Source organism: Antrostomus carolinensis, unplaced genomic scaffold, assembly GCF_000700745.2.
Source record: "Antrostomus carolinensis isolate BGI_N321 unplaced genomic scaffold, ASM70074v2 scaffold15068, whole genome shotgun sequence".
NCBI lineage: Eukaryota > Metazoa > Chordata > Aves > Caprimulgiformes > Caprimulgidae > Antrostomus > Antrostomus carolinensis.
The window spans coordinates 8,979-23,575 of NW_010331029.1; the positions used below are offsets into that span (position 1 = coordinate 8,979).

At 39.0% G+C, this 14,597-nt stretch overlaps 1 protein-coding gene across 1 annotated transcript in view; it reads left to right on the top strand.

Annotated features, from left to right (window-relative positions):
• The window catches only part of SLC35D4 (solute carrier family 35 member D4), a gene marked incomplete at both ends in the record, with an annotated part of 28,910 nt that overhangs the window by 6,898 nt on the left and 7,415 nt on the right, over positions 1 to 14,597 (top strand). The window contains 7 exons of the mRNA XM_010173096.2: positions 207 to 288; positions 3,601 to 3,678; positions 5,081 to 5,106; positions 6,518 to 6,569; positions 7,712 to 7,760; positions 10,178 to 10,223; positions 11,254 to 11,289. Of these exons, the coding sequence (XP_010171398.2) occupies positions 207 to 288; positions 3,601 to 3,678; positions 5,081 to 5,106; positions 6,518 to 6,569; positions 7,712 to 7,760; positions 10,178 to 10,223; positions 11,254 to 11,289 (369 nt within the window). The remainder of the gene's footprint in view (positions 1 to 206; positions 289 to 3,600; positions 3,679 to 5,080; positions 5,107 to 6,517; positions 6,570 to 7,711; positions 7,761 to 10,177; positions 10,224 to 11,253; positions 11,290 to 14,597) is intronic.

Below are 14,597 nucleotides of genomic sequence, written 5' to 3' on the forward strand. Positions count from 1 at the left end.
TGTGATTAAATTAAGTGATTAATTGCTGCCTCAGACTTTTTTACTACATGGGAGGAATACTGAACAATCAGACAATGAATTTAATATACACACCTTTGAAATATACATACATAATATAAGTATTACTCTATTCCTTGCAAGCAACTGTTGCTGACTGTAAGTAAACAGAATGTGGTGAAGTAATGGGATTTTAATTGTTTTTACAGGTCTGAAATCCTGTCATGGCTTCCTGCTTCAGTACTGTTTGTTGGTATTATTTATGCTGGCTCTAGGGCACTGTCTAGATTGGTAAGAAATGCACAAGTCAGTTCTTTATTGCCTCTACTTTATAAGCAAAGAATATTCCCTTCATACAAGGTGTTTAATGCTGTTTCTGGCTTGAGGGGGAAGAAGGGAGGAGGGCTTTAAATAATGCATACATTGTTAATGGTGCTAGAGCAGCAGCAGTCCAATCCTGTGAAGTGTAGAGCAGTATCAAAAAGCACTTCCATGACAGTCCAAAGCACTCAGCATCTCTTCAGAGTGCTCAGCATTTTGCAGAACAGATCCTCAGTGGTCTGAACTGTGCAAGTAGGGAAGAAACTGAAGAAGTTACTATCTGTAACTTTACAAAAGGGAGAATGGGGCTGCAGGATCTGTGGGAAATCCTTGCAGGAAAAGGATGAAGATCATTTCAGTGAGAGGCTTTTGATGCTTTACAGAGTTAGAAAAAATGAATTGAAAGTTGGAAAGAGATTATGGGAAGGGTTAGATTAATCAGTATTATGATCCTTTTGAATCACAGTAACCTACCAGATGTTTAGAGAATATAAAATCTGCTTTTGTTGAAGTTGAATGTTTTTTACTTTAATGATATAGAATTTCTTGAAAAAAAAAAAAAAAAATTGGTGACATGAGTTGTTAAAATCAGGAATGTTTTACTGCTGTTATGCAGTGTGCAAGGCCAGATTCTGCACTAGTTCCTTTCTGCATTCTGTCAATGCATCTTAATCTAAGTCCAGAGCCAGCTCACTCCTGCCAGCTCCTAAACCCCAAGAAGGATCAAAAGAGAATTTTTGACAAGGTTCTGCTTGTTGTGATCCCTTGAACATCCCAGTGGGGAGGTAGGGCAGAGGAGGACAGGAGGCTTCTGTCCTCATAAACAAGGCAGGGGGCCTCATCTCAGACCAAAGTGACCTTTGGAAGGCACAGGCATGTGCTCAGAAGCCCCATACCTCCAGATTACCTTTGCCTGGGGTGGTTGCATTTACTTCCTCTTGGTTCCTTGTCAAAGCAAGTTCCATTGGGCTTCCCTGATGTAAACTGAGCAAAGATCCCTAAGGAGAGCCTCGTCTCGAAGCAGCAATAAAGCCTTGTCAGCAGCATCTTTTCTGACTGCTCATCTGGGAGGTGGAGGAGGTGTGAATCACATCCTCTCTGCTATTTCTTCTTACTTCCTAGTCATCCTGTAAGTTACCTGGTTTCCCTCCTGTCCCTGCTCTGGTCATTCAAGAGTGAGATGCACTGGAGTGGCAGAGGAGCTGCAAATGGTTTTGATTTATATCCTAAACCTTTCTTAAGGAGCATCTCCCATTTCTGAATGGCTCTGTTGTACATGAAAGGGGATTTAGAGACTAATTCTGTGGCGATTTTAGGAGGAAAGACAAAAGGACAAGTAGTCTTAGGTCATGGTTACTATGTAATGCCCTGTACTGAGGCTAAATTAAATCCTACATAGAAGCTTTACTTACAGTAACTTTGTGTATGACAATTTTATGACACAGTGAGAAGGAAAATGGACTCTCAAACTGATGCCTGAGTTGGCTCACCTCAGCAGTGCATTTGAATTAAGTGGGTTTATTCCTTAAGCAGAAGTTACCTGCCCTTTCTTGATCAAAGCCAGGGAGACCCACTTTCAAACACTCCTGTATACTGGCAGGGGTACAATCTTAATCTCTTTGTGCCTCTCCCTAGAGGTGCTGGCAGTCTCCCCTGCCCAGGAGTTCAGGGCTGGAACTGGAGGAAGGCTGCTTAGCTCTGGACTGTGATGCATTAACAAAAGTATGCAGAGCTGTGAGGGGAGGTTTGTACAGAGTCTATTCACCCTGCCTGCCCGACCAGTAAACCTTTATTTTCGTAAGCATTAAGCCCACTCACAAATTGAAGAAATACTCACATCAAAGACAATAGACATATGGAGAAGGTTAACTGGGCTAGGCAAACTGGAGCCGTTGTTGGCTCCAAAACATATTTGGAAGAGCCAAGGGTGGGCGGGAAGAAAAAAAACAATAAATTGGCTTCACAAAAGGAAGAATGTAAATTCTGCTGTCAGCTTTCCTTGTGTATGGTTATTTTCTGTATTTCCTATTGCTGTGTCAGGCTCAGGATGCTTATGTTGGATACCTCTGGTTTTATCTTTTCAGTTGTCCAGCAATAGGGTTGAGAGTTAGATTTCAGAATCGGTGAAGCTGAGGCTGACAACTTCATGCCAGTTGTGTTTGTGTGATTTTAATTCCTTGCTAATTTAGAGGTGTTAAAAGTTATCGTGGTGTAACTGTTGCGTTTACGGATCCACCCAAGTTGTCATTATGACTTAAAATGTTTAATTAGCGATGCTTATCTAGCTTTATGGGAATAAAAAGAAAAATACACAAAATACAGATTTTTGAATACAAAGTCAAATTTAAGAGATATTTGCTGTTTATATCACCTGATACTTAAAAGGCATGGACATCACTGGAAAAATTAACTCATTCTCTACTCGTGATTTAAATACCTTGCACAAGTGGGGAAGTACTGCTTCCTAAAACTACCTTAGTCTTTAGATTATCTTAATTGGATTGGGGAATTGCTTCTGTTTCAACTGTCTGAGAGACCATGGAGGAAGTACTATGAACCACTAATTCTGGTTGGGTTTGCCTGGGGCAGTAGGTGTTTGATTCATTACTGTTATCATTGGGGTTGGTTTCTTAATGATTTCATGTTGGGATGGTGTCCAGGTACCTCAGTGGGTATAATTTCAACATCATTTGTGTATGAACTATTAAATTTCTACCGTAATTTCGGGCAGCTCTTCCTAGCTGTAACTGAAAGCAATCACCTAAAATAATCTTGCCCGTAATTGTGTTGCTAGGAGTCACACTGTATTCTTAGTACAAGTAGACAGAGATGGGAAGACTAATGAGATCTGTTTACTGTGGAGGCTGCAGATATTTGAACAGCGAGGCAAAATTAGAGGCAGAAACCTGGGGCAAATCTCACTGAGGTAGCTGTATACAAACAAACTGGCTGAGCCATCGGAAGCTGGAGAAGCAAGTAGGGTCTGCATTTAAAGATACCTGTGCCGTGTCATAGTGATTGGAATGGATCTAAGTCCCTTTCAGTAGATGTGACATGGGTTTACAGCTTAAGAAACAAAACAAAACCCAAAACCACAAACATGTGGGACAGCTGGAGTCCCTTTTAGGAGATGTGACATGGGTTTACAGTTTAAGAAACAAAACAAAACCAAACCCAAAACCACAAACATGTGGGACAGCTGTCTCTTAAGAGGAATGCCCCTTAGTATGTGTCTGATTGTTCTGAGTTAATTTGAGCATTTTTGTTCTTTCCCAATGGCAGCCAATCCCGGTGTTCCTCACTGTGCACAATGCAGCAGAAGTTATAACCTGTGGCTTCCAGAAGTTTGTGCAGAAAGAGGTAATTGATGTATTAATTGATATATTTGTGGTACCTCCTGTGATATAATTGCCTTTAACAATACGGGCATTAGTGCCATGTGCTTTTCTAGTCTTGCTGTGATAGCTAGTCATTAATGAGATCCAGAGAGAGCTTTGCTGTTGTCTGTGTTGATGTTTTCTTTTCCTCTTTAGTTGATGAAACACTGCAAATGTGTATCAACAGTTTGGTCTGCATTTTTAAGACTGGCTTGGTCTGTGGTTTTTTTTTCCTCTTGAAAATTAATATCACCTCTCTCTCATGCCCCACATAAGAATCTCATTGTTTGAGCTGAGAAGGAGGAGGATTGGGTCCTTAGATCTGATCAGTGTAATATACCTAGTATTTAATGTATTGTATGATTATAGATAGATTACATCTCCACATGAAATGCAGGAAGAACAGTGCATTTTTGGATTTGTATTGAATGCTTGAGAATCTGTCCCAAGACTTATTAAAGTCAGGGCTCCCTTTAGTACGAACTGGGTTTGTTTCTCACAAACTGCATTTGGGATCCTTCATTTTAGGCTATGAAATGTTTTTCTAATTGTCGCAAGAGCTGTTGTGTGAGGCGGCACTGGGAAATCGTTAAGCACAGAGTTGTTTGTGCAGTGACCCCTGGCTTCCTGTGGAAGGGATCTTCCATTCTTTACCTCTGTTGTGTATATAGAAGGCAATTAAATGGCCCGTGTTTGCTACTCCTAACAAACTGAAGAGGTCACTAAGGTTATGCCTAAGGGACATAGGATTGTGTACCATGGCATGTCCCTGTGGCATTGTCCTCTGATTAGTGTCCCTGTCAAAAGTGTTTCATATTTTCTTTCTAGCTCACATGTTTATGTCTTCTCTCGTGGAAAACAAAAGCACTATGGACAAGGATAATGCAAACAAAGGTCTTGCTAGGAAGCTTCTGGAGAATAATTTTGGACCAAAGGTTTGGGAATCTCTCAGGAGTTTAGACCAAGACTGATTTGGCTGGGGTATTACCTAATTAATACTCAAGTACTCAATACTCAAGTATTGTATGTACTCAATACTTTGAGTACATACAATACATAGTTTTGGTATAGTTCAAGTTAAGCTTGAGGACCAGGTATAAAGTTCATGTCTGGTTTTAGGTGTACCTGCTGGTAAGTAATCTGAAAATACAAATCAAGTTGAAGTAGGCTAATCTGTAGTCCTGGTTTGGGTTTTTTTTCAAATTACATTTGCTAACCAGTGCTCAAACATAATGGACTGTTGAATGTTACTCGCAGGATTTTTAATGTATTTGGTGCACTAAGATCAACTGTCATCACTTTCCTGTTTTTGGAAGGAGAAAGCACTATTTCACAATTTTTAATTGGAAATTTTAATTTTTTTAATCATACTTTCTTTTTTACAGCAAACCTCTCATCTTAAAGTCTGTAGGTAAGCTTTAAAAACTGCTCAGATTCAAATTCAGACTTGTTTTGGCTCCAGCTTCTGTATTTGCTTCAGATAATGGCACACCACAACAATGAAGAATGTAAGGCACATTCCTGTGGGCGGTGACCCTAAATTGCAACATAGGAGTAATTAAGCATTTTAAAATGTATTTTCTCTTTTTTCTTTTTTCTTTTATTTTTTTTTTTAAATAGCAGTTACTTAAATAGATACTTTTTTTTTCTCCTTCTAAAAATTAAAAAAGCCAAAAGGCCAGTCTTCCTGAATAACAAAGCTGTGTTTGTAAGTATGCTTTTGGAAAGGAGATAGAAATCAGGTTTGAAGTTCCAGTGGGTAATCTTAAGCAGTAAGAGAAAGATAATTAATGTGATAAAAAATAGCTAAAAATGCCTTTCTTAGGAAAGAAAAGGTGAATGATATCCAGTTCTGCTAGAATTATTCATATTAAGCTGCACAACCTACCAACCCTTGTTGGTCCTAGTTGTGTAGGCTTCAAAGAAGAGATAGAAAGGGGCAAACAGAAGTCAGCCAGTCATGTATTAAAAGTTTGATTCTTCCCCCCCATCCCTTTGAAGAACACCTAATTGCTGTGCTCCACATTCTGTGATCTTTTAGCTGCACTTAGAGTGGATAACATTGGGTTATTATTTAGTGTACTTAGAGGCATCATCTTCCTAATTTCTTCCTGTTGCTTCCATTATCTGACTTACTGTGGCCTCATTTTCACCACTGGATCACTGTCAAAGCTACCAGGTTTTTTATCGTCTTTGTTCTGTCTTTTCCTATGCCCCTAGAGAGCAGGAAAATAAACTGCAAAAGCAAATGTTTGTTATGATTAATAGTGGCAGTCCACAGAAACTCCACACCAGTGTATTCAGTGTAGCCTGTACTGATTCAGCCACAGGTTAAGAATTTATTTAGTCCAAGTCAGTGGACTAGAGGAGAACATGTGGTGTCCTTAAGCCATTTCTGGTGTAATACCACTCACTCCCACTTTGCTCTGTGTTCTGGAGTTACACCATAACTTTTAATGAAGTCACCTCTGCTGGCACTGTTGTAATAGGCAATTCACCTTAAAGAACTTTTTGGTAGCCATTTACAGCCAGAAATTGGTTGATTTTGATTTTCTGAAGCAGTCTAGGGAAGCCAGATGGCAAGTGAAGAATAATATTCCCTACCAAAAAACTTGTTTTCATCACTGCTGAGATGTTTTGTGCTGTTTCTCTTCTCATACAACTTTGCTGTGTATGAGTTATGAAAGATGCATGATGTAAAAATTTTATTGACAGAGATTACTTTCTAAATATGGAATAAAAACGAAACAAATGAAATGCCAGTGTAAAATTGAGTGGAATTGCCTATACTCTTGGTTTTTTTTTTTTTCTCTTCTCCACAGTGTGCTGTTCCTCTTGGCAGCAGCAGTGTGCCTTCCTTTATGTGACACGCAGGTGAGCTCTACTTTTTAAAGCAGCTCTAGCTAGACCTTGTTTGACATCTTGCCTAGTGTGTCAGGGGTGCAGCTTTTACTTGTAACCTAGGGTGGGATTCCTGCGAAGGAACTGTAAATGTTGCCTCTTACTGTGTAGTAGTCTTGCTGGTTTTAATGTGTTTACATCATGGTACAACCTCTGAGCAGTGTGGATATACAGCTCTTTGATGAAGGTGGTGGCTGGGCAAACCACAGTTTAACTTCTTATAGAGCTTAGAGCATATCACTTAGGTTTGAATTAATTGCATGTACTTTCAAGAGGTTCCTAAATTAGCTTTGCAGTCACTCGACATGCTTTCAGTAGTTACTGGAGAAAGAAAGGTGGTACCTCCAAAGAGTGTTGAGTCCAGCAAAGATCTATTCCTTGGAGGTGCTATTCTCTTTTGGAGACTTAGGAAGGCTGCTTCCTTGTTTTAGATACTTTAGTTAGTATCTTAAGTTAGGTGGGATGAATCTGAGAACTTGTCTCGGTGCATCTAATGAAATGCAGCCATCAGAAGTGTTGCAGCAGTGCTAGCTCCCTTCACAGTCCATGGTGCAGAGCAGGAACTTCTGGTGTACAATTTATCTCCCCTGAAAGCAGACATCTAAAATATTTTAAAATAAATTATTCTCAAAAATGTTTATTTTTCCACATTGATTGTGCGGAGAGCCTGCCTTGCTCAGAGACAGATGTCTGTTTAAAGCATTGTTTTGGTTACTGTTTGATAAGTTGGAGCCTTGGGGAGAGAGACTACTTAGCTGCTGCGGGGACTGAGAGGGGAAAGGAGACAAGGCAAAAACTCTCACACCTCTCTGACCGCCAATACGAGACTAAACAGACTGGAGTCCATATGCTCGGATTATTTAAAGTGGTGTACATATCTGAAGAAACAGAGCTATTCTTGCCAAGACTAGCTGAGAGCCTGGGTACCCAGTGTATGCCAGGTCTCTAAGCGGGACAGGAAAAGGTTTAGTCTTCCCGGTCTTCTTTGGTCGTCTTCTCTTTGTAGCCTGGCTCCCACTCGCTGTACTTGCTTTGTGGAGCTAACTGCAGGGAAATAACAAATATGTGTGTTTACATGAACGTGCATTTATTTATGTAGATGTTCTTTATTGCAGTTTGATCCAAACGGTTATTTATGGGCTCTAATTCATTTGATCTGTGTTGGTAAGTCATTTTCTTTTGGAAGAAGAATTAGGAAGAGTAAATGTGTTGGAGAAATCAGCTTTATTGTGAAGTTACTGATATTTAAGGTTCTTGATGTAAGAAACACTTGAAAAGAATGAAGTTTAGTAAATGTAAGAAAGTGCATTCCTTTTATAGCTCTTATGTTGAAAACAGCAGTAGAAAAAATTAGATATTATAGTCAGTTGACAGTGGATGAGAAAATGCACATACAGTTTTAATCAGCACTAAGCTTTTCTGTAAGTTTTTGATGGTTACCTATTAAGAGGCACTTCTTTTTGAGAGGAGAAGAAACATTAAAAAAGACAACCAATAACTTGTAGTTGGAACTTTACTGCACACACTGATTTTATTTAAAAATTGTCAAAAATATTCTAAAATATCATGGAATATGCTCCCAGAGGAGAGATGTTGAAATGTCAGGGCTTTTTATGCAATCATATGCATTTTTATTTTTTTTTTAATTTTAACAATGAGTTGCATAACCTGTCAGGTTTTATTTTGTCTCTTTCAGACTAAACATTGATTTGGATAAATCATAATTCTTCCCTGAAAAGCTAGAAACAGTCAGACACAGAAAATCTGAAGGCAACAAGAGTAGTAGTTTTTAACTGGAATATTTGTATCTTTTATAGCATTAAGCTGGATAATAAGGTTCTTAGCTGTCTATAGACTTAATGAGTGACTCATTCATATGTTAAGTCTTGTCTGCAAATTAGGGATGATTCCTTCTTTTTTTCTAATCATATTGTAAAATTTTCAGGGCAGCGGTAATGTGTTTATATGTGTTTGTGTCTAGGGACGTTGAGAGATCCCATTCTAACATGTTGTTAACATACAAATAAGAAGTATAATTATCTTTTCCTTGAGGAAAAGTTATATGGTAAACATTTGCTCATCTAGATAAAACAAAAAGCTAAGGATTTTTCACTGCAAATACTTGTTTGCTGTAATGGGTGGTATGTGTTCTCAAAGCCAAGAGGTCTTATTTGTAAAGCAGTGCCAGGAGGTGGAAAACTACTTGGAGAATCTTCAAGAGGCCTCTTCTGTGTACTTGCAACATGGAGGAAGTGCCAACATAATGTTTGTGCTCAAAGTATAGCTTCTTTCCATTTCTCTTGTTTTTGAGAGAACGTTTTTGATACAGCTGCTGGGTTTTTTGTGCAATTAGATTTCCTGTCAACAGACACAGAATAAAGGTATTACTAGAAAGGGCAAACAGATGAAGTAACTTACCGCACAGTTAATCAAGACAGAGTGTTAGGGAAAGGACATGTGTTCTACCCTTCAGTCTAGCGGAGGCAGAATTTAGGCCATGTATTACATAGTGTTCTACTGGATTTGCTTTTCATAGAATCATAGAATCATAGAATGGTTTGGGTTGGAAGGGACCTTAAAGATCTTCTAGTTCCACCCCCCCTGCCATGAGCAGGGACACCTTCCACTAGACCAGGTTACTCAAAGCCTCATCCACCCTGGTCTTAAACACTTCCAGGGAGGGGGCATCTACAACCTCTTTGGGCAACCTGTTCCAGTGTCTCACCACCCTCACACTAAAGAACTTCTTCCTAATATCTAATCTAAACCTACCCTCTTTCAGTTTAAAGCCATTCCCCCTAGTTCTGTCATTAACTGCCCTAACGAAAAGTCCCTCCCCAGCTTTCTTATAGGCCCCCTTCAGGTATTGGAAGGCCGCTATAAGATCTCCCCAGAGCCTTCTCTTCTCCAGGCTGAACAGCCCCAGCTCTTTCAGCCTGTCTTCATAGGAGAGGTGTTTTCATTTTCTGTTTTTCTCAAAAAAAAAAAAACCCCAAAAGAAAACAAAAAACCAAACCAAAGCCTTGAAAAAAGGGTCTGAAAAAATAGAGCCTGAAGCTGTGCTGTTCCTTCCTTGAGTGCTTAAAGCTTTTCCCAGAATAGAAATGGGAGCTAACCAAGAGGTGGCTAGGGTCAAGAATGTAAGGAACCTGGAGACCCTAGAGCTGAGAGAACTCTAACCAGGAAAGACAGCTTAAAGCCAACAGCTGTAGGAGTCTACACAGATGAACACATCGTAGAAGTTACCCAAAAAGTGGGGTGGGCTGCAGAACCCATTCTGCGACACTTTTCTGTGTGTATTTACACACACATGTACACACACTTACACACACAGTCCTTTGTAGTTGCTGTGAGCTAGGTGTTGTCCCTTCTTCAGAAGGGCTAGCATGACACACATAGCATGGCAGATAACCCTTGGAAGCAATAGGTTTGTTGTAGTCATGGTTTAGGCATCCTTTGTGCCGTGTTATCGAACTGTAATTTGGAGTGGTTCCGCGTCTGCCAGTGCCACAGCCAAACAAGCTGTCGTTTGTCAGAATGATTGTGTGTTATGGCGATTACATATGTCATTTCAATTACAGGGGTTTACAAAGTACTCCACAAGTTATGGAAACCTAGCTCTTTAAGGTAATGTGTTTTCATATTCTTTTAAAAAGAAAGAGATTGCTGTCAAAAAGGGTTAGAGACATCTGTGTAGCAGTCAGGTAAACTGTAGGGATCTCTGCATTATCAGGGTGAGCTGGGCCACTCTTGGTTAATCATTAATGACTTTTCTTGCAAGAGGAGCCTTATTTACTGTTGATAACAACAGCATGTGGTTATTGATAGTTATACTGTGAACTTGAACACTGAATTAGTTTTAAACAGTGTGTTATCAAAGGATGGTGACTCAGTCCTGCAAAAATAACCCCTAGTTACTGGTGGAGGCATTATGAGGAAATGTTGGTTTGCATTAACCTTGAAAGCTACATGGTTTGAATCTGTCAGTATCTCCCTTTGCAACACAGTCTCAAAAGTGTTTAGCAGCTGGTGGCTTGCTACAGGACTGGAATGGCCGAGTACCTTAAAAACCTTGAAAACTTGTGCTAATCCCCTGTGTGTGTGTGTGTGTGTGTGTGTGTGTGTTAGAAATTCAGCCAGACAACAGCTGTTTTGAAAGCAGGTAGCATTACATGTTTACATGGTGTATAATCTGCAGTTGTGTTGCCACTGCATATTATGTGTATGTACATAATACATGTGTGTATAGAATATGGATAAGCTCATTTATTTCAAAACCATTTTTGGTCTCTGTTTAGAGGGTCTAAATTTTACTCAGTCTCACTTTTTCTTCACTTTAAATGAGACTCCCACTGACATAATAACAACAGAAATAATGTGCAAATGATGGGTAAATTAATATGCTGATTAATACATTGATAATATTGTAATATTAATAGATTATAGTTATAATGCATATAATCATAATATAATGCTAGTATTACCTAATTATAATATAATGTTAGTATTACCTAATTATACTATTGTGTCATGTATTATATAATACTGATATTATGTAATATTACGGTGTTATAATACTACTTAATATATTGATCTCTTATACTAAATGAACTGCATTACTAAAATAACACCTTTTTTTCTTTCCCTCCTCTCTCAGTGACCTGGACCAACAGTACATCAACTATGTATTCAGGTAAAATAAATAAGCCTTTGATACACCATAGCTGGTTTTATGTGGTATCTGTTTTCATTTTAAACTGTGGCTTGTTTAGGAAACTCATAGCTACTGCTACTTAAATGTATTTATTTAGTGGGACATTCACTGAAAGAGCAGTGCTAAGCTGAGTGGTTTAGCAGCTGAATTTTTTTGCTCTGGTTATAGGTGGACATGCCAATATACACCTGGGAAGGTAACGAGGTGTTAATTAAGAATTTTTTAATCACCATATTCACAAGTGATCTATCATTTCCAGAAATAATATTTACAAAGTAACTCCCTGGCAATACCCCACTTCAGAAAATAAAACTTGTACAAAATTGCCAGAAGGGAAGGTAGTGATTACAAAAGTATGATGTGCAAAGAACATGAGCAGCAACTGATTGTTCAGAGTGCCGTTAGAGGGATTGAGTCATTCCGACTTTCAGTTATTTTTCTGATTTGGAGATATAAAAGTGGCTTGTATTTTGTAGTTAGTGAAAGAGCCTGAGTCACTGAGCAGATTCCTGTGTGGTTTTTTTATTAAAAAAAAAAAAAAATTCAGTAGTTTCCTCAGAGCACCATGTAAGCCGGAACATTCGGCGTGCATGGCTTCTGCTAGATCTTTGTGAGGCTTTATTTGAAGTAAGGCTTATAAAGACTTCACTAGATTCTCTTCCATCCATAATTACATCTTATATATGTTGGCCTGTTTTCTTGGAATGGTAGCTAAAGTTGTATGGGAACACTATGGAGTACGGATACTGAGTTCTAAGAAAGTATGGTCAAAAGGAATGAAAGAGAGAGCAGAAGTTAGGAATAAGTGTAACAGAAGTGAAGTTGTGCTTGTCCATTTGATTAGATGGATGTGTGCTCTTGTGTGACCACATTAAAGACCCTTGATAGGAACACATCAGGGACACCAGTGTAGGACAGTTACTTCAATTCCCATTTTCTTGTGAGCATCATCAAGGTGATAATACTGTGTATCTCTTTCTTCCTTAGTTCAATCAAATCTCCTATTTCCATAAATCAGTGATGCAGGCCTCTAACTTTGCATTTGTATGTTTCCAGTGTCTATTCAGCAGGGTCCCATGCGTTGACAATATCTGAATATCAGTTTGCTTTAAGTAAGCTCTTGTTTAAGTCATTGTTTTCCATCTACTATGAATTGCAAAGCAAATCAATTTTACTCAAAGAAGGTAGTTGTATTTACTAAAACTGTTTTGAAGAATTAGTCATGGAACTTGCAAATATGCTGCTGTGTGCAGGAGTATCCCATGAAATCCTGCATGAGCTGTAGCTATTTTTCTGTGTTGAAGGGAGAATCGTGAAACAAGCAGTAAAATCAATTGATTTTTCATTTGACACCTGTGTGACTGTGGCTCTCAGTTGTCATTTTAATTGAAAACTGTATCTGGGCCTGAGCCTTCAAATTCACATTTTGGCTGAAGGTCTTAATTTTGCAGCTTTCATTGAAAAGACAGGGCTGGGTTCCTGCTGTGTTAGTTGATGGTATCCTTTGAAGTCTGTGAAGTTGTGTCCAGCAGAGCGCAGGAGTTCCACATTACATGGGAAGTATGATTATGGATTTAGAGGCTTTTGAAAGGGAGAAACTTCTTGCTAAGGAACTGTGAGGTGCAGTGGTATGTATTTTAAAACAGGGTTTGGTTTGGTTCTTTTTTTTTCTTTTTAAAAAAAAAGAACAATGGAATTATGCAAATTGAAAGATGGCTTTTTTAGCATCTGCTTAAAAGTAAAAATGTGTTATCAAAGCTTGCAAAGATTTTCAGCATTTGAGAGCTTAAAGGTCAGTGTAGCTTGTGAGATGGTGGTGCAAAGCACTTGCTAGAAAACAGGTGGCTTAGCAGAGGCGGAAGACTGGATGCTTATTTGTTTGGCTTGGGTCTGTGGATATCTATATATGTATGTATGTATATATTTCTATGTGTTAGAGAAGCTCATGGTCCATAGCATTCAGAGCATCTTATCTAGGGAAAACAAACAGTACTATGGGCATTAGGATAAGTGGCATCTGATTTCTTTTAGAGTTTTGTTTTGTCCTAATAGCAGATGATGTTTGAAAGGGTGTGAAATTTGGCAGCTCTCTCCTTGTATGTGACCTCCATGACATGCCACGGCAATGAAGGTCTTCCACTGTCTAATGGGACTGAAATCTTTCTGCTGCTGAAGGCACTGGCAGGGTTTGTCTCTTTGTGAGACCTCTGCGCATGTAGTTATCTTGGGGATGACTGCCACTTCCCAAATTTGGATGAAGCTGGTCAGCGTGTTTGAGAGCTATGTAGAGCTACGTATGTGTGTGTATACACAGCTTTATTGCACAAGCTTAATTTCTGTAGAAAACAGTCAAAAGTATTTTTAAGTCACACTGAGTAAAGGACACTTTACTCTGAATGTTCTCTGAATGAACACTAACTCCTCACAGGCAGTTATGGGTCAGAATTACCGTAAATGTGTGCTTATCTCTGTCACAGGACACCCAGCACTAAATTTTGTGATTTAGCAGGTGTTAAGATATGTGCTGCTTCCTTTATTCAGGGCTTCTCAAGGACTGTTTTGGCCATGACAGGATCCCAGTTCCACCTTCAGAACAAGACAGAGTAACGTGTACCAGTGGTCTTGTCTGAGCATGGTTCTATGATGCTGTGATTTATGATGGAGCTTGCTAGTGTGCTATCAGTGCAACTCTCTCCTCTCAGCACTATTATCAGCAGGCTTTTTTAGCTCCTTATTTCTAACCTAGATCAGACAGCTGACATGTAGCTGTGCTGGGAAAAGAAAACAGCTCTGTGGGCACAACCAGATAGTGTTTAGAATCATAGAATCATTTAGGTTGGAGAAGACCCTTAAGACCATTGAGTCCCACTGTTAACCTAACATTGCAAAGTCCACCACTAGATCATGTCCCTAAGCACCACATCTACACATCTTTAAATACCTTGAGGGATGGTGATTCAACCATTCCCTTGGGCAGCCTGTTTCAATACTTTGGTGAAGAAATTTTTCCTAATATATAGGAAAATATACAGGTTTGCTATAATAGAGGCTGTTCAAAGTGTTTCTGTTCAGTATGAAAGCACAGTTTTACTCTGAGAATAGAGACTGCCTGGATAGAGCAGATTAAAAGTTCTGCCCCAAGCTACTGGATGTTAGAATGTACCAGTATGTTACATTAAAAACATACATATTTAGATTAAAAAGAAACATTAACTGTATTGGCTCTGTTGGACACTTCCAGAGGTGCAACTGAAATTAGCAAAGTATTCTAACATATGCTGTCCCTA